The sequence below is a fragment of the Merops nubicus genome, unplaced genomic scaffold, assembly GCF_000691845.1.
Source record: "Merops nubicus isolate BGI_N331 unplaced genomic scaffold, ASM69184v1 scaffold5157, whole genome shotgun sequence".
NCBI classification, from domain to species: domain Eukaryota; kingdom Metazoa; phylum Chordata; class Aves; order Coraciiformes; family Meropidae; genus Merops; species Merops nubicus.
Window position 1 is genome coordinate 1 of NW_008622171.1, and position 20,598 is coordinate 20,598.

A 20,598-nucleotide genomic window follows, 5' to 3' on the forward strand; every position below is an offset into this window, starting at 1 on the left:
TCAGAATGAATGAAGAGGTGCACTGGAAGTTAGGAAGAGCCTGGAATGGCCCCAGGTATCTATGTGGCTCTCACAGCTCTTGGAGTGATCAGCAAGGGAGAGCCCCACGGACAGTGCTGGGGCCAACACTGACACTGCAGAGCTTTCTATCAAACTAATTCATCAGCTAATGTGTTGTTTTTCAATTGCTAGATTAATCTGAATTAGGGAGTAATTCTAGCTATCAGAGCTGGGATCTTGTCTTGCCCTTTGTTCTTCCAGGGTTTGATAAATGAACCATGAAGAATACGAGCCACTGGAAAAGGATGTTCTCAGGGATGTGCACAGCACCAGGTAACTCCAAAATCACAGATTAACCAGTCTGTGGAATTCACAGTCTATCTCCTTTACAGGGGAAAAATAAAATAAACTGTAAAAATCTGCTGACTCAGCACAAATCGCCACAAAATTTGTAGCAATCCTAACTTTCCTCCAGCTACTTTCTCACCAAAGCTGGGCACAAGCATGGCTATCAATCTGCTAAAGCTTGCCAAAGACAGGAGGGAGAATGAGACTGCACGACTCACTGCCAGTTAATGCCATCATTTACATACAGACCACCTGCAATTACCTCCCTGTAACACAAAGGCAGAGCACAAGAGCAGCCAAGAGGAGGAGGAAGGAGACAGAAGAGCAGCTGATGGAATCTAGTAACTACCTTTTATCAACGCTTTTATCTGAGCCCCTGGAGACTCTGGTGCAGCTGAGGCCCCTGAGGAGCTCTGAAGAACTGTGCCAGGCTGAATGTGACAAGCTACAGTGCAAAACACTGGTGTGGAGGAAGAGAAATTGGAAAGGGATAGAATGTGGTGGTGAAAGTAAGAACAGCAGTAGGTCAGAAGGTGAGGAAAGAAGGCACAGATGAACAATAGCACAAGAATTCCTTTATATTTAGTTCAGTTACTCATAGTAAGTGGGGTCCTTGTGACTTGCAGGCATTAGATACAGTATTTACTGGAGCCACACATTGTCCTGGTAAATACAATTGCATGTAAGCCCTAAATCTCCAGGTGCTATGACTGTCAGTAGCTGCTAGTAATGAATACAAGTTTGAAATCAGAAATGAGAAAGAGTAAAAATACTTTACAAACTGAAGTGCTGATGAACACGCTAGATGAAAGCTCAACCAAGTACCAAAGCACTTCCACTGCCCACCTCACAGCCTCCCTGCCAAACAGCTGGGAGCAAACAGTGTGGGTGGCTCTATTAGTTTTCAGCCTTTTGAGACATGACCACCAATTCCATCTCAATGATTAGTTATTATAATGAAGCAGCACAAGTATAAAGTCTAGACATCATCTCCATCCCTGTTTCTTTAGCTTTCTTAAATAAGAACTTACACCAGAACTGCATCATCCTGCTACAAAACCCTTTGACTTCATCTGATGGTAGCTGTTAATATTTTTATAGGCTAACATTAATACAAAGGCCCACAGTAGGGTATAAAGAAAATTAAAAGATAACCATAAACTGTTTAATATCAAATGAAATAGAAAACAGGCTACGACAATGACTATGTTATTAATTTATACAAAGTGTTAAATAATTTTTACAGCTTTTATGGACCTGCTGTAAAATTCCCACTCTGAGGTGCTAAAAAGCCATAAAATACAGACAACATGCCACAAAGCAGATTAATAGGCTTCCCTCTCTAGCTTCAGAGAATGTTTTCCACACCATTCCTTCTGCCAAAAAAACCCGCCTTACACTAAGATTTGATAACAATAGCCTAGTCCTCTCTATGAAAATCATTATTCTGGAACTCACATAGCTGTATTTTCCTCTTCCTTTATTTTATCTGTTACTTAACCTTTCTGTAGCCTCTTAAATCATGTGAAAAAGATGCCAGAGTTATAAAGATGGTCGTAAAGGAATTAAGAAATTAACGTTTTTAATGTGCAGACAATACCAAAGGCCAATACAAAAGCAGCAAACATATCCAGGATCTGGGAAATCTCCTCCATTAATACATATATTGATAAGAAATCCTTCTTAATCCATCAGTAAAATCCTATTTCATAGGCAAAGATAACCCATGTTGTTTGGGTTATTTGTTAGCAATGACTATAGGTTCCTTTTCTCTGAGTTTAAAGAGGATAAAATTCTTGCTCAGGAAACAGTTTTAACCTCAAAAGGTGAGTGCTTCTTTTAAAAGATTGTGTAGATTTCCAGCTCTGATAAAGATGACTTGAAAGGATTTAAAGGATTTTTCCTGAGGGTGAAGTTAATCCCCAGAATTAATTGCCTGGTCTTCCCAATATTTGCTGTAGTACTGCAGAGAAGGAGGTGAATCTTCCTGACACAAATGCTAACCAGTTAAGCAAGTGTTAACTTCTTTACATCCCTTAAGGACCCTGTCTTGGCACTCCACAGACAAAAAGGAGCATATCTCCTAGAGAGCTGCTGGCACACTGAACACTTTCTGCAATTTTACCCTTACAGAAAGCATTACAGATCAAGATACGTTTTCAGTTCATCCATTTCAAAAATGCCAGAGAGGAAATTCAAGGGTAACACAATCCAGCAATGATTCCTCAGGATGATTGGCTATCTGTTCACACTTCCTTCTCAGAACTAGCAAGCTTGCTCCTATACAAACCAGCTTCTCACAGCTATTAGCCTTCCCTTCCTTCTCCCATATTATTGATGACTCAAGTTCAACAGTCCTCCAAATCAAGATGTGATCTAGCTTTCCCATTTCAAGTGTTGCTGGGCTAAAGTCAGTACGGAAGGATCTGAGGAATTGTAATGAGTTGACAACCACCAAAATGATTTCCATTGCAAGCAACATCTGCTGTGTCTAAATTTATAATTAAAATGAAATCATGCATGCAGAAAAGAAAAAAAAAAAATCAATAAGCTTCCATTTTGAGTTTTTCTAATGTTGAAAGAAGTTATTTGATTAACTCTGTTTTAACCTGAACATCTGGCAGTATTATAGACACGTTACGACATCCACACAAAATGACTGTAACTCTACAAATGATATCCTTTTTCCTGAAAGCATAATAGAGCTAATCTAGGAATTATTTTAGCTACATGTACTGTGATATCCATAATGCAAAAAATACTACGTGTGTTACCCACTCTGATCTTCTGTGCCTTAAGCACAGCAGGATATCCTGGGCAGCAGCAATCGAATTGCTGGAACGGCCTTCATAAAAATCATGTTACTGAGCACCCTCTCCATGGAGTACCTGCTATTTTGATGTTCATGTTATTGTCAAGCAGAAGATTCTCAGCTTTGAGGTCTCGGTGAACGATCTTTCGGCCGTGGCAATACTCCACTGCTGAGAGGATCTGCCAGAACTTGCGCCTGGCCTCAGACTCACTCAGGCGCCCGTGGCTGGCGAGGTAATCTGTTAAAAGAAAGCAGGTTTAAATGGATTAGACAGCAAGCAACAAACCTGAAACTAAGTGATTTCTCTCAAATAATTAGCACTAGGAAGGTCAAGAAGTGTTTCAGCCCATCCCGGCTTCTAAATCGTTATTCTCACACCCTCCCCTGCAAAAGAATGGAAAAGAGAGTCAGAAAAAGCTGCCACATAATGAAACTCTACTCTCTGTTCCTTCTTTTACAGTTACCTGGCCATTCTGATAGACACTTCAGTATAACATGACTCCTGTGGAACAGGGAACACTTGGATTCACCATCATGAGGTACTTGAAGCTTTAGCATTTTATAAGTTCATGCAAGCTTCATACCACGAAGCCTCAACACAGGCTGTGGTAGCTAAAAGCATTTTTCCCCTGGAAATAAACCAAGTCCCCATAAGGTACCCATCCTGACCTTTCTCTGGTCTTCGTTGCATCATAAGCAGAAAGAATATTTTGTTTTCATATCTGACTGTGTTGTGAAAACTAACGTTAGCTCTGAAACAAATGATAGCTCTGAAACCAAAGACTTCATTTATCCTCAGGAACAAAACCAAGTGAAGCAGCAGCTGTGTGAGTCTGGTCAGAAACAACTCCTATAGCCAGTTCTAACCTTTCTCTTAGGAGGCATAAAATAAAAGAATTAACTGCTAGGATGGTTTCAGAATTGCCTTCAACATGCTACAAAGAATGCTGTTAATGGCCAAAGTGCAGCATAAGAGATTGGACCCAGCGATCACATGCTGAGCATATACACACGTAGCAGCCTCCAGCCACGTGCTGCATCACAACCAGTACTAAAATTAAACAAAAACCAGTAAGAACTGAACTGCTGGAACTGCCACCAGCCCCTCCTAGTTATCATTTATAGAGAAAGCCTAATGGTGAACAAGAATCATGATTTACAGACCAGCTGACACAAACTTCTGTTTGAATTCAGGTATCAGGTTAAAACAGCTGCTTCTGCAGGTTGAAAAGTGAACACAACATAATGGAGGTTTTGGGCTTTTTTGTTTATTTATAAGAATCTCTGACAAAATCCATAAGTAATCATATCTTCTGAGCTAGTTTCAGTGATCCAAACAAGATCTTACCCAACACAATGGCAAAGCAGAATACCTGGCTTTGTTAGATGGTGTTGTGATTATTATTGTTTTTTTAATATTGTTTAGGGGCTTTGTGGATGTTTGCAGCATTTTCATTTAAACTTTTCTGCTTTCTTGATGATAAACAGAGAAGGCCTGAGCAGCTCACATGAAGCACACTCTAAAAGCTGAAAACACATTGCTAGTAAAACTTAACTCATGCTGCTCTTCTGCTTCATTGTTACTACAGATAAGGACAAAGGAATGTGTTGTTCAGGAGGAGGGGCAAGAGATCCACCCACAAACCATGAAGGTTTTTGCAAATATTGAGAAAAACATAAAAAGGAAATTATTTGTCATTGGATTGTATGAAACTGATCCCTCCACCAGCTCTGCATTCTTAGACATCACGAGTTCTCTGCTGCCACTTGGGTCACTAGACTACACTGCCATTGAGTGCTCTAGACAGTACTATATAGATTATTAATCTGAATTATATTGTCACTCATACAGTTTTAATAAATAAATGCAATAATTAATACACCATTTCTTAATATGCTCTGTAAAACAGGCTTAAAGATGTTTTGTAGGAACATAATTTAAAAAAAAAGGCTTTATAACCCATTACTGAGGTGACTTAACTTTGTTTTACTTGTGGTGGGACTGAATGGATTTCATGCCCTGCTGCTACCACCTCCCAAGCACAGAGGCAGCTGCTCCTGAACCACCTGAAGTGGCAGACTAGTGACCTCAGTTGCAGTATACTCATTTCAGCATCCCTCAAAAAACATTTCTGAGCATAGCCCATTAGACCTGATCTCTGTAACCTGCAGATCTGACAGTTCTCCTCAGAGCTTCTGACCTACCTAAGCCTTAACACACTTTCAGCTGGTTTAATTTGGCAAAGCACAAGAACAAACAAAAAGCCTGGCAGTAAGGGAAGATCATAATATTGGCACGCTAAATATCACTCAGTCACAAAGCAACTGACAAATCATATGATATCAAGGTGAAGCCAGTTATCAAAGGCATAAACTAAATTACACTGAATGCAAGCCAGCTCTTTAAGCTGTTAATCCATCATTTGTCAGCAATGCAGCAAACAAGTTAATGAATCCAAGCTGTCATTTGGTTCCTGTCAAGACTTAAGGATTCCAAACCACCTTGGCTTTAAGTCTAGAGTCTAGTAGTGTGTACAGAAGAGGTCATTTATTCTGAAACACCCATCTGTCTCTCCCAGAGAGGCAGAACATACCACACTCTGACGAGGTGATGGTCCATGCAAGGGTACTGCTTGTGCATTAACTAGCTTGCAAATCAAAGGGCTGTGATGCAGGCAGCCTGCCAGCCCCTGGTTACAGAAACCACTCTCAGACAGCTGAAACTTCCTAGAGACATTCTGCTACAATGGCTAGAATCTGGACACTGTTTAAAGGCACTTGTAAGTCCCTCTGGCACTGAGAGCCACGACTCTTTGAGTTCTGCTGCAGATACATACAGCAAAGCACCCTGCTGTACCTTGCAAAGAGGGAAATAGCAGAGCTGCCTATGCTGTCATAAACATATCCTTTGAGAAATCTTACCCTCATGTCATACCCTCTGGCTATGTGTTTCTAAAGTAGTGTTTTTTTACATTTTTCTATAATAAAAAGTAGAAACCAGAAGCTATCTTAAATGCAGCTGGACCCACAGCAGAAAGCAGTAGGGCTTTTGTCACAAGGCAGTCTCCTGTCCAGCCTCTGCAGTAGTAAAGCACATTTGTTTACTGGGTAGTTGGAAGGTTAAGATGGTATTATACAACTCAGACATTGTCTGGCAGAGCCCACAGTCAATGCTTTTCATTTAAAATACTCTCTTTCATTTAGTCCCCTTCATTGGGACTGGGGCACTTGTCATACAGGGGGAGGCTGAGAGAGCTGTGGGTGTTCAGCCTGGGGAGCACAAGGTGCAGAGGGGAATCTTACTCTTTGTATAAATACTTGACAAGAGGAAGATGGCAAAGCCAGACTCTTCTCAGCAAAAGTACAAAAGGAAATGGGAACCAAGTGAAACAATGGAAATTCAACTTAAGTAAGAAAAAAGGTGGGTTTTCTGTCTGTAGCAGGTTTGATAGAGGGCAGAATCCCTTCCTTCAACCTGCTGGCCATAATTTTGCTGTAGCCCAGGATACAGCTCACTTCTGGGCTAAGAGCACACATTGTTGTCTCACATCCAGCTTTTCATCCACCAGTACCCCCAAGTCCTTCTCTGCAGGGCTGCTCTCAGTCTCTTCCTCCCCCAGCCTGTATTGAACCTCATGAGGTTCACAAAGGGCTGCTTGTCAAGGTCCCTCTAGATGGGATCCCCTCCCTCAGGTGTGTCAACCACACCACTAAGATGGGCATTACCTGCAGACTTGCTGAGGGTGTGCTCAAGCCCACTGTTCATGTCATTGATGAAGATATTAAAGAGCACTGGTCCCAGTAAGGACTCCCAAATGACACCACATCACTTTTCTCCATCTGGACATCAAAAGGTTGACCACTACCCTCTGGATGTAACAATTCAACCTATTTTTAGGGATACTTCAAGTTTATTCTTCATTTAGGTGCAAAATGCTTGGTCTTGTAAGCACAGAGGTTTATACAACCAAACAAATCTCCTTAAGGCTTAGTATTTACACTTAAATGCTCTAGAAAACTTCTACAACTCTTTTCTATATAGGCTGAGCAGGAATACTGTAATATCACAAAGGACTAGTTGTGAAGGGAATCTGTTGTCAGTAAAATTTGGTTTGAGGACAAAAGAACACTACTTCTGCTTGCCTAATTAGCAGGACAAAATCCAGTACAGAACTCAGTTCACTTTGGTTAGGCATGACTAGTTACTGTACATATTTAATATAGGAGTCTTGTCACGTCTAGCTGGTGTTCTGTGTAAGAAATGTTCTTGCAAATATTTACCAGTTGCTCTGCAAGTTCAGTGCTTTGCTATTCCAAAGTTAGATTTACTTTGAGATCTAACTCTTAGGGATGTTTGATTTTGCATGGATAGAAGATGAGACCCACCAGACTGCCTGAGCTGATCTGTTTTCCCCTACCACCACTGGGCACACCGTGCCTGCACAAGAGCCTCTTGCAAAACCAGGCTTAAATCCCAAAGTACATTTTGGGACAAGAGAAGCAGAACAAACAGGAGTTTATTTTGCACTTCTGTGCATTACTCTCATTCCACAAAAGCAGGTTTTTTTTTAATGGGGTGGTGGATGACCTGGCTGGCATCTGGCAAAAGAAATAAACATAGTGTTCCCTTTGCAAATGCTCTTCAAAAATGTCAGAATAATTTTATGGTTCTTCACAGTCCAGCAGAGAGATGCCTTTGTAAAAGGAGGAGTACAATAACATAGCCTGAAATATTCCATTATTTCCTGTAGGTTCTGTAAAAGGCAACCTACTGTCCAACTGCAAAATGGACTGGAGATTCTGAGGAACACTTGAACAATCAGGAAAGTCAACTATGAAAGGTAAGACAACAGAACGAGTATGCAAATGCAGTTAAGCTGTTAACATGTCTGGCAGTTGAAATGTTTTCATTATTCCTTAGTCTTCCTTTCCTTCACATCTCTTGCATGAAGCAGAAGGAGGAAGTGCCAGCAAAGTACACGTAGGTAAGGTCACCCTGTCACGTGTCAAATGCTGCACTGGAGCTCTGGATGAGTGTTGTGCTATTATCACTTGTTTGTTCCACACTGGAATCCAGCAGGAGGCCACATGAGGAAACTGAAGGCCAAGATCACAATAACTGCTCCTTTGGATAGTTAGAGTTGTTAAGTTAGATATAAATCTCAGCTCTTTTAGAAACCTCAGGTGAGAGATGCTGAAGACAAGTTACAGGATGGTGGCTACAAAGATGTTTTTAAAAACATAGCTGAAACAGCTAGGTAAAAACTTCATAGATCTGTGAAGCATTAAGGACAACTGACACCTTTTTAATGAAAATGTTTTATTAATTCTAAAGATTTTTTTTTAAAAAAACATAGCATTTGAAGAGATTATAAACACATTATGTACTGCATAGTGATAGTGCATAGGCTAGTCAAAGAACAAAACAGAGCACAATAATGCTATCAGGAGACTGATTAAGTAGCAGTTTCTACATGTTTCTAAACATACTGCTTCACAAGAGAAAAAGAAAAAAAAATGTAAAATCCCCCAAAAGCAGAATCATGCATGGCAAAGTGCTGGCAACTTTAGAGACACTTGGGTACAGGACTCCAGAAGAGCATCCCAATGCTTGTGCTGTTTGAAAACTAATGTTATGGAAGGGAGAACATTTCACAGGTTTTTAGACTTGACATGGCAAATTCAATACACACAAAGTAGGAGGAAAAGCTCATATGGTTTGAGTCATCTATCTACCTTTTTTTTTTTTTAAAAAAAACCAAACACTACCATGCTCTTCTCTGCTTTCCAGTTAAACCACTGCCCTCAACATGCTTGAGCTTATGACACAAGCACTCCAATGATAAGGACTTGAAAAGGGGGAGGGGATAACCCAGACAAGAAGGGACTTTGAACATTTGAGTTATGCTTGCGTGAAATCCATCCCCTCACCCTGCTAGCATAAAAAAAGAGATCACCCAGGCTCCACCCCTTCTGCACTCCAATCACTAGGACCCTCTACACACTGACCTCTATTCCATTGCCCTCCAAGTTCATTCTGTGCTGTCATGTTGACTGACAGCTCCAGAGAAACTTTCTGAGCAACTCTGATAGTTTTCATGTGCATTTTATGTTGCAATAACAAAGTGCCTGGGTAGCAAGCCTGAAACTTACTAAATTAGCTTTATTAAGCAAGAAGAGTTGTTACTTTATCACCTCAATCCAAGTGCTAAATAAAGCAACAGGACTGGCTACGTATGGAATACTCCAGCTACAAAGATTCTTTTCCTCTCAGCATATTTCTGCCCCTCTGCTGTTTTCTGTTCTTTTTCTGTTACTCTACTAGGACATGGTAGACACATTGAGGGAGAGGAAACCCTTTTCCTGGATGCTTTTCAAACTTTAAGTTCTTGTTACATATGGTAGCCAGTGGCCATTTGCTCTTCACCTAGCACTGACTGCTGTAGTGCACTTGGTCTGAGAGCCTGCAGAAAAACCTCAGAAGATACTTCCCTGACACCCTCTCCTGCCTACCATGTTCTTCCTGAAAACATTAAAAAATGGTCCAATAAGTCAGCACATAACTGCATAAGAAAGATTCTCTCTAGTTTATCTGAAATACTGTTTGTGCCACTGCTTATTGTCAGGCTGAAGATTTAAATATTTTTTCATCTCAGCTCAATGCTGAAAACCTGGTGATTCTGTCAGCAGAGATGAGAGTTTACCCTGCACTGTTGTGTTTAACAAGCTATGTCTCCTTATAAAGAAACATCAGTAGTTTAACTTTTCTTATGCTAGTATATACTGTAAGAGTTTTCTCCTAAAGTTCATAGTTCTAAAAATTATAAACAATGACAGTTATCAAACATTTCTTAACAAATAAACAAAAGTGACATAGTACAGCAAGAGGGATCCTCAGGCAAGATAAATACAACTGGCACACTTCACAAGTTAATATTAAAATGTTGAACAGGAAAACATTCTCTTGCTTACCAAAAATTTCTCCATTTTTGGCAAATTCTGTCACAAGGTACAACATGCTCTTGGTCTCCATCACCTGTTGGAGAAATGGCACGTGAGATTCTTGGCAGGAAAAGCAAACAGCAAACACACCCCCAAAGGGATACTTATTTTCATTGTGCTTTTCTGGTGAAGATGTCAAAGTCTTTGCCTTGCACATAGTTATCACAATCTTTCACTTGGTTTTTACAAGTTACCTCCATTTCATTTGTACGCTAAGGACAAGGATAAGCTCTAAATATTTCATACAGCCAGCTGACAGAGGAGGAAGAGGATTGGATTCTGAGCCACAAGTGATTGACAAAATGATAGTATCCTAAATAGTGTAAAGACTTTCCTTTAAAAGAATCAGCCTGAAGTCACTCCCTTGCTCAATTTTTCTAACATTCTAATGATGACTGGTGCTTGGGAAAGAAGACTGGGGATAATACTGACCTCTGTTACCAATAGCTCTCTAGTTATAGAAAGAAAAATAAAAAGCAGATAAGCATCAGTCTTAAAAGTGGCAAAATTGATGTAAAAGCTCCACATCACAGGATCCCACTGTACTTGGATTCTTGGCCACAAGTGATTAACAAAATGATAGTATCCTAAATAGTTAGTGTAAAGACTTTCCTTTAAGGAATCAGCCTGAAGTAACTCCCTTGCTCAATTTTTCTAACATTCTAATGATGACTGGTGCTTGGGAAAGAAGACTGGGGATAATACTGACCTCTGTTACCAACAGCTCTCTAGTTATAGAAAGAAAAATAAAAAGCAGATAAGCATCAGTCTTAAAAGTGGCAAAATTGATGTAAAAGCTCCACATCACAGGATCCCACTGTACACTTGGGCAGTACAGCTACAGAACTATCCCATCCTCAGTATATCCTCTGGTAAGGGGAGGGAAAAAACCCACCCACCAAACTTAGCATCTTCTGCTTGCTCTTCTGGTGAGTTCCAGCCTTCCTGTTACAAGAACAGACTACTCACAATTAAAAACTGTGGAAGGCTGGAAGGAACAGAGCAAAAAAACAGGGAAAAAGAAAGATGGTAAGGGGGAGAATTCAGCACTTTTCCATGAACAGTTGTTCATAGCCTTGAACAGAAAAACTTCACCCAACAGTTCACAATCCCCTAGTGCCATGATACAAGTCAGGAAAAGGAAGCCCAGTCAGTTATCTTGCAGCTTTCTTCCTAATGGTCCATTCAGCTGCTTAAACAACTACTCAGGAATGGACCATACAACTAGCATAATTATGAGAGACTGCAAGTGAAAAATCCTTTATTTCAATGTTAAAAAAAAAGTAATTTAGGACTTCCCCTCTGTCCAACATTATTTCAACACCCAACATACTTTGGGCCTGTTTCAGCAGCTCAGACTGAGCTATTTTACTGTGGCTGTCTGCACACAAGACCTTCTCAAATCTGATTTTTACACTTTATTTATGCACAAGCTTTAAGACACTAGAAAACTACTCACAAATAAACGTTTTAGAGGAATGCATTAAAAAAAAAAAAAAAGGCAAATCCTGAAGGGTATTAGTTACAAATCCAGCAGAATTAAAAAAGACAAGCCAGCAGACAGAACAAGATAACAATTCTTCAGTCTCTCCTGCACCCTTGTTTAATTCTATAACAGTTGAGCATATTATGACTGAAATGTCTGGATCTAGAAGGCAAAACAATTTGGAAAGACTGTTTGAAACCAGCATTTGGAGGCAGGAAGCTGCAACAGCCTGTGGATTATATATATGGAACCATTTGTAATCAAGCCAAGATTGGGAGCTTCATTACCTAACTTTGACAGTCCTCAGCAATTCCTTGACATGAGACAATTCAGAAACTTCTATTGTGGACACAGTGCAGCAATGGACACATTATACAAGCAAGCTAGAGAGACAATTGGATTGAAGGCTATCTTAAAAATAACCTCATCTTCCAGCCAAATGCATTTCTAACAAGCCAACCCCTTAATAGTAAAGGGCTAAGCCCTATATAACAATTACTCCCCTCTTCAAGTGATCTTGCTGATCTCCAGACTTTACTATTCTCAGACTCTACCATTTTTGTGGTTTATCATTAATTCAGCAGCAACTGTGCTAAATATCAGTTAAACTAATAAGACATTTAACACCCTAAGGTCCACCTCTACTCAGTGAATCAATCTTCAGAAGTTCCAGTCACGTTCCCCTAAGATGAAATTAAAGGTAAACAAATCTCAACCAAGATCTTTGTCTCTATTCAGTAGAACACCTCCAACACCACAGGTCCAAGACACACACAGTGACTTGTGCTCACGCTGCCTTTATAGATGTCAGATGAACTTAAATTCAAAGTTGGGTTTCAGCATGCCCAAATCTTCATTTGTTTGTTAAGCTTAATTTCATTGAAATAAGCAAGAGTATCTCAGCAGCATCAAGTGATTATTATTTTTTTAAACAGAACACTAACAGAGCCCAAAGGGAATATTCTCAGGAAAGCCTTAAAAGCAGGAGTTTGCAGCAGAGAGGCCAGCAACCTTAAACATTTCACCATATGCTAGCAGGAACAGAAAATGAAACACAAGAGAAATATGAAACAAATCTGTATTTTACTATACAAACCATGCAAGGTAAAAAGTCACAAGTAAAAACCTTCAGAAGTTTTCATTGCCTGTGTTATCACAAGTGCAGATTTCTTACATAAACACACATTGTTGTACCATAATTAGTGATCCTTTATATTATACAGGGATGCCTTCAATTCCACAGCATTCCCAAATTGGCTATATCCACAACAGAAGTGAAACTGCAAGATTCCAACAAAAATAAATCCAAAGAACTTCTTAGCCATTTCCAAGTTAAGAAGATAAAGTGTTTGAGGATTGTTTGCTTGTTGCATGCAGTTACATCACGAGCACGTCTGCAGGATCTGGATTTACGTATCCTCATGTCTTATCTTCAGATAAGAAAAAAGGCTGCAAGTATTTCTGCACTCTGAGCTAGACTGAACCAGAGAAAACCTCTACATCCCTGCAGATCCTCCCAGCTAGTACTCACTGTAGAGACATGATGCTGGATATTCCTGCCCTACTCTAGCTGACATAGTACCCTGTCCACTAACAAAGTCATCACTGGGTATTTCCAGCTCAGCTCTTTCACTACAAACTTTACAGCTTTCTGTGCTTTTTAAGGAGATTTCAGGTACATTTGAGTATCTAACACAGCCAGCTGAGGTGGTCAGACTGGTGATCTGCCAGAAGTCACTGGTGTAGAGTGAACTCTTCATACAGGAGCAAAAGAGAGGGGGAGAAGGGGAAAAAGACATGGCCATACCTGGTAGAGCTTTATAATGTGTGGGTGATCAAGCATTTTCATGATCTGCACTTCTCTGTAGATCTTCTCCAAATTCACAGCATCCAGCTGAGATTTGTCAATGATTTTTATTGCCACCTGCAGATAAATAGCAAAAGTGAGATTATAACTGTGACATTTTCCTCCCTGGTTTATCCTCATTACAAAGGGAATAACGCAACCACGGGTCACTGGGAGCTTTCTTCTGGCTCAGAAATACATATCCCACACTTAAAAATACAGCAGCACAACATAAAACATATCAGTAGTCCCACTAAATACCTGTCAATACCTGCAAGATGATTTGCAGATAACTACATATCCTTAGAAGACCAAAAATTTCAACCAGAAGACATTTTAACAGTTAAACCAACAAGAAAGAAAAATATAAGTTCTATAAAAACCATGAAAAAAGACCAATCAAGATTTGAATCTATAAATGGTGTTTATTCACCCTGAATATCACATTATTAATGCCAAAGCAGGAGCAAGCAATATAAGTCACAAATGCTTACAATTATAATTGCATTTCACAAACTACTGAAGTATGGGAGACAGCTGCTATGCAGGAGACAAAGCTCCACAGGAGGTGAACCTCATTATCTCCAGTAAGGCTGATTAGGGACCCACCTGAATTCAGAATTAACTAGTTATTGTCTTGATTTCAGTATGCTTCTGCCTGATAACCTTCAAAAGTCACTTGTCTCCTACAACCCCCAGAAAAATAAGATTCTGCCATGAGTGAAGAAACTGATCTAGTCTTGTAATCAGTGAGAAGTTGGCTTTAAGATGCAGGATGCACTCATATTACTCAGAAGAAGCAGAACTAAAGTATTTTCCAAAGCAAACAATATTTTAAAACACTTTCTTCAAAAGATTGTTTAAAACAGGAAAAAAAAAATCACTATGTCTGATTACATACTGAAGCTAGATTTATCAAAACCCAATACACATTTATAAGCATAATGATATAAACAGCCATTAGACAGAAACTAAGGGAGTACATATCCTGCAACACCTTCATCACTAATCACAAATTACTCCATAGTCTTTGTTTCTTCAAAATACAGTGATTTTTTTTTCTGTTTTAAACAATGTCTGATTACATACTGAAGCTAGATTTATCAAAACCCAATACACATTTATAAGCATAATGATATAAACAGCCATTAGACAGAAACTAAGGGAGTACATATCCTGCAACACCTTCATCACTAATCACAAATTACTCCATAGTCTTTGTTCTTCAAAACTTAACAGTGGACACTTTGGAAGAACTGGTATCCAGGACAGTGTTCAGCCACTGCACACTGTCACCTTCCTTCTCAGCTCCCTGCAGCCTTCTTTATCCTAATATAACATGCAGCAGTTTAGGGGATCCTGACTCCTGATCTTTTCAAAACATGCTTCCCCTGTAATCTGCCAGCTATGTGCATTTACAGCACTCTCCATAATCCATCCAGTCTGCCCTCTTTTCACATTACACTACACTGCAGAGAGAAGCATCAACAGCAGCATTCCAGAGAGCAGGTCCTGAAAGATCTTCCTTTGAGAGCTTCTGTCTTTTCACTGTGAAGACACTATCTCTAAACCATGCTAATAAAACACATGGATCACCTGCTTCTGCTCCTTTTGTTACCCCTCCACCCTATTCCCACTCCTTCCACTAGGATATTGATTTACTATTTTACATTTGGTGTATGCCTAGAATTTGATAATAAACTCCTGGCTTCACACATGGCAGGAACAAGGGGCAGGCAGAAGAACAGTAACATGCACAGGGCTGGACAATCCAAATGCATACTTTCCACTTGGTCTTGCCAGATTTGCACTCCATTGACTACTCCCTATAGCAATTGCTCATTCTCTCAGCAGGTCCCTTTTTGCTGACTTATAAAGTCAGAACAGCAAGCTGCTTCCTTATTTGGTCTGATTATATGCCATGTGGCAGCAGAGGATGCAAACAATCATTCATGCAGCTTAGGGAAAACACACAACCCCCATACCTTTAAGTCTCCCTGGCCTAATTTAAGATCACACCTAATAAAATGACCTTTCATTGTTTATTTTTCACAGGCAGAATTTACTAGCTTAAGATATCACTTCACTAGAAAGTTACAAAACGCCAAAGTAATCAATCTAAACCACCAGAGCCAGGAAATAGTTATTAAAAACAACTCATGTGTAATATTTCTCCCCCTCCTCTAGTTTATTTGATACTGCCTCTCTAGAATCAGAGACACAAGTTGATTCCTCCTTCATTCTCTACATCTGTCCCAGTTTATAGTCATTATTTGGGTGATCTCCAAATTTAAGAGCAATGAAGCCCACTAGTTCTTATTTACCAGCCAATTAAAAGACTGATCTGCAGCAATATTGCATTCCTATCACAAAACAGTAATACAACAAGGTAGCTCCAGCCTTGGATAGCTGAGGTGTTCAGGAGAATTTAAATGCCTCCTTCATCCATCTGGAGTAATGCAAAAAAAATCCTGCTGTATTTTTTTGGATTTAGTGGAAACCTAATTAGAATAGTGATTTGCACTGATAGCATCAGCCCCTCAGTAACTTGAGGTATTTACAGTAGCTTCTTTCTTCACATAAGTGTAAAAGCTTTACCCAAAACTTGCATCACTTGCAAATTTTAAGACTGCCTCCTTCCTTGGCTCACTGAATTTCACCTTACAGTCACTGAGCATTTTCTCCCCTTAGTGAGGTGTTTTACAGAGCTCTCATATTGATATGATTAAAATCCCTGAACAGAATCCCATTTCCTGAGCAACAAGCAGTAAAATTTCATTAAAAGGAAAGAAACACTTTAAAAAAAATATAGAATGGGTCATATAAATTTGGGAAGCATGGCTACAAATCCTGCTAGAGCCTTCACTGTATGTTCTGGCTAAGAACAGTGCTCATATTCCAACATTTCCTACTTTCTTCCTTTTCCAGAAGTTTCCTACCCTATCTCCTTGCTGCACACATTTACAAATACAACTCCCCAAAACTACTGAAAGCCTGAAACCAAATCCTTCTTCCAAGTGTGGGCTCAAGATAACAACTCTTCAGGTCACATGTTTCTTGGAGCAGAATGGCTCCAGAAAAACCCTCTTTCAATAGTTCTGAAACATCTCCTCACCTTGTGATACCACAAGTAAAAAGTGATCATAGATTCAGAACATGTCACAGGAGGTTAAGACTCCACAGAAGCACAAAGTAACTTCTATATTGTCTATACAATCATCCACCTACTTTCAAAATTCTAACATTAGCATGTACCACTGATGAAAGTATTCTGCCATTAAAGCTTTTCAGCCTGAAAAGATCTGTTTGGTCTACACACTGAGCATTCAGGGAAATGATGCATCAAGGACTTGGATAAATACTTCCACAAAAATGTTTTTATGAAGATATAACCAGATAATAAAGAATATTTTATTAATGCTGTTAAGTCAGTTAATACTGAACTCCTCAGGCAACTATGGAGCTTGAAGAGTTATGTCATATGTGACTTTGCAAATGCTGGAAAACAAATTCTTTTGGATCATTACAGAATGAACCACTGTCTCAACAGGGTACTTGCCACCTCTGGCATCATGTTAAGAGCTGCTACATCATATTTTGTGCTGCTACATCCATAATCTGCTCAAATAAGGAAAGACTTCTTTAGCTAGGTGATTCAATTGACAGCTATCACTAATGTATTCATAAAAAGCTTGTGTTGTGTAACCACCTTAGTTCAGTCTCAGATAATTCTAAGCACAGCTCTCCATTAATTAAGAGTACCTTGAGATGCAAACTAGTGAAGCAGCAGCTATACTTCCAGCTGAAATATGTTTTTAGTTTGAAAATCCCACCACACGACATCAAACCATATTTTGTCTTACAACGTGCAGTTATTTGGTACTCTGAAGCAGTGGGGTTTGAACACAGAGTAAAAGCATGTGCCTACTTGAAGGAAAAAAAAAACCATTTGCAACTCTTGTCCAACTCTGAGTGTGTGTATTCTATACTTGAACTCAGTGGCAGGCTTCTGTAGGAGAAGCAGCATAGTAGCAGCTGGCACCACTGCTTCTACACTCAAATGCAGATTACATCTCAGGCTGTTCTGAATCTTCAGTTTTCATACATCTTGCCAAGGCCACAGATGATTTATAAAAAAAAAATAAAAAACACTTGGAAATACTTAAAATCCAGCAACTTCTTCAGAGCTGTGTGAGAAGGAACAGTACATTTAACAGCAGCAGCACTCTGATCTCAGCTGCATCACGATGACAGGAAAAAGGGAAGTGTTCTTAAAGGTGGAGAAGCTGCTTCAAGATAGGGAACAGTTTCCTACCTAAAAAGTGTTTTGTTCCTGAATATACAGCTTGCTAACAACAAATAGCATCCTGCAGAGACTGGAACTTTAATCTTTTGAGAACAGCGTAGAGAGACTGACTGCAAACAGATGGATTCTCATTTCTCTCATGTTGCCACAGCAGAAGCAAACTAACTTTAATTTTGCACGTGCCAAATTAAGGGCAATTACACAAGTTTTGTGACTCTAGTTTTGGCTTTTAATAGTTATCATAAGGAAAATAAAAGGCAACAAACCAAAACATCAATATATAGTATTAGTGAGGACTTCAAATGATGTTAAAAAGGGAATCCCGTTCCTTCCCTTCACCTGCCATTTGTTTTTGCTGCCTAAAGACTTAGATTCCAAAATATCTTTGCAACTTCTGTGATTTTAAAAAGAACTTAAAAATATTAGGAATTGCACACATTTCCTTCCTCCTTTTACTAAAGGCCCTAAAGAACTGGAGTTTGCTCAATCCTCCCAGGAATTCAAACTGTCAAGAAGGCAAAATGCTTATCAAAAAAAGATGAAAATTCTGTCCTTCAGCTATTCCAGTTTACAGTTTTCTTTGGTTTTATATGATTCATTTAATTCTAACTAGTCTTTCAAAAAACAAGAAAATCCTAAAAAACTGTAACATCCCCCCTCCCCCAACCTGGCCTAACAAGTTGGGATACAAAAAGAAGTTTATCCATGCAAGCTTTAGGTTACAGAAATTCAGATTTGGAGCTGTTAACCCAATACCTCCTAGAAGCAGATAAACTACATGGGCATTAACAACCAACCTTCTGCAACCTGAAGCAACTGCAATTTCAACAGCAAGGTGTTTGGAGACCACAGGTTTATGGAAGCATTAACCACTTTTAGGTGCAGCACATCATCCTCAGACAAACTAAGCATCATGTCTTGTCATTGCTGGTCATTTTCCAAAAAATTCAGACCACCTCCAACAGAGCAGACAGCAAAAAGCACAACCCTGAACCCTAAGGACATGCTAGTTGGAATGGTTTCATTTTCATCTGAGGAGCCAGGCTGGTATTCTTCTGTAGATGACTAATCCTTAGGGGGTATAAGTTACAGTTTTGGGAGTGGGTGGGGAACATGACTCTTCCACACACAGCATGTTCACAAAGACTTCCCTTCATCCTGAAAGTGCATTGCTTCTTCCCAAAGTCATACCTTCATCTGGCCAGAGAGCTGTTCATTATTTCACACACCACTGTATTCCACTATAATATCCATCTTATTGAACTTGGTGCCTCTGATTACTTTTACTCTCATTCCTTAGTCTCCTCCAAGGAAAAATTTGGCTGATTTGTGCACGCCTCGTTAGCAAAAGTTACCCTGAGATCACAGGATTTCTGGGCAGGCAGATAAATTGCCATGGCAGGAAAGCACATGGCATTCACTTAAATGGCAACAAACACAAACAACAAGCAAAGCAAAGGTCACAGTCAACCATGTAGCCCCCTCTGGGGCACCCTGTATGGAGTCATTAAAGAGGGTCATGGACCACCACTTCTACAGATTTTTCTCACCTTTCACACTTCTTTCTTTTTGACTATTTTTTTGTGCTGCATTCACAGGATCCAAGTTATGATTTCTGAGTTTCTTTGCATGCACCATCTACTACCCTGTCTTTTGTGTATTTCTGCTTCAAGCCTGGTTTCATTTCATTTCCACCTATACTTTGCTAACAGTTTATGGCAACTATATTTACTATTAGCAGTACAAGTTACAATTTTACAGTCTGATATGGAGGTTTTCTGTAAAAAGGATGGATTCTGTACGTAATCCATCAGTGCTGACCTTTCAGTGTAATAAGATCCCATCTTTTTTTAACTTCACAGTTATTGGCTACTCTGAGTTACATAAGAAAGCAGGAAAAAAAATTGTTATAATTCAAAGGCATATAAAATACAATTTCAAAGAATGGATGCTAAAAAAGCCCAAGAACAAACAGGTTCCAGATTTAAAGGGTTCAGATAGGGAGATTCAGATGAAACTTTGACAAAGAAATGGTACTTTTTAGGAAGGGTTTTCTGAGCAAGTCTCAACACAGGGCAGATCCTCCCACAGCACTGACTGGATAATACACAGATAGAGCCTTTCCAGAACCTAATAACCTGAATATTCTTCCACTGGTAGTTTAATAAAGACCCAGATGAATGGGAGAAATGAGCAGCTCAAGTTAAGCAACAGTTTATAACAAACTTAAAAACATGAACAGACTTCCATCTATAAACTTTAACACTATGTGCACAGTGAACTAACCCTAAACCAAGTGAGGTGGTCCAAACCTGAAGTGCTTATTCAAAGTAATATTTGGCTAGTAGTTTCCCCTGATATCACTAGAAGTGATCTTAATAGGGTTCCCCTTCCTCAAAGGCCACACAAATACTTCCAGCAACTAACTCAGCAATGAAGTTCCAAATATTCTTGCATCGTTTACTGCAGAAAGTCAGTGTAGCTTTACTGACAAATGAAAAACTCTGCCACAACTCTCCAACACAGGCAAATCTGCTGTACAAACCATGCAGAAAATTAAGATGCTTCACACTAGACACAAGGCTCCTCAGAAAAAGAAAGCTGGTTAAAAAAAATAAATTCAAGACTGCATTAGAATCAACTGAAATGCAGCAATTTCTTAGGACACAGGTGGAAAAAAAAGTCATACCCTAGTTCAGCACCTGTTAAGCTCTAAGTTTTCTGTAGCCTTATTATTTTTGAGAACTACTAAACAAATATACTTTCTAAAACGACAGCTGAAGTTTTCATCCCAATCA

At 39.4% G+C, this 20,598-nt stretch overlaps 1 protein-coding gene across 1 annotated transcript; it reads right to left on the reverse strand.

The window, feature by feature from the left end:
- Positions 1–3,236: 3,236 nt before the first annotated feature.
- On the reverse strand, positions 3,237–13,572 carry LOC103777133 (serine/threonine-protein kinase SIK2-like; the record flags this gene model as incomplete). The annotated part of the gene is made up of 3 exons (XM_008944674.1): positions 3,237–3,398; positions 10,133–10,196; positions 13,456–13,572. Coding segments are annotated over 3 exons (343 nt in total), but the record flags the coding sequence as incomplete, so codon positions are not given.
- Between the last annotated feature and the right edge of the window lie 7,026 nt (positions 13,573–20,598).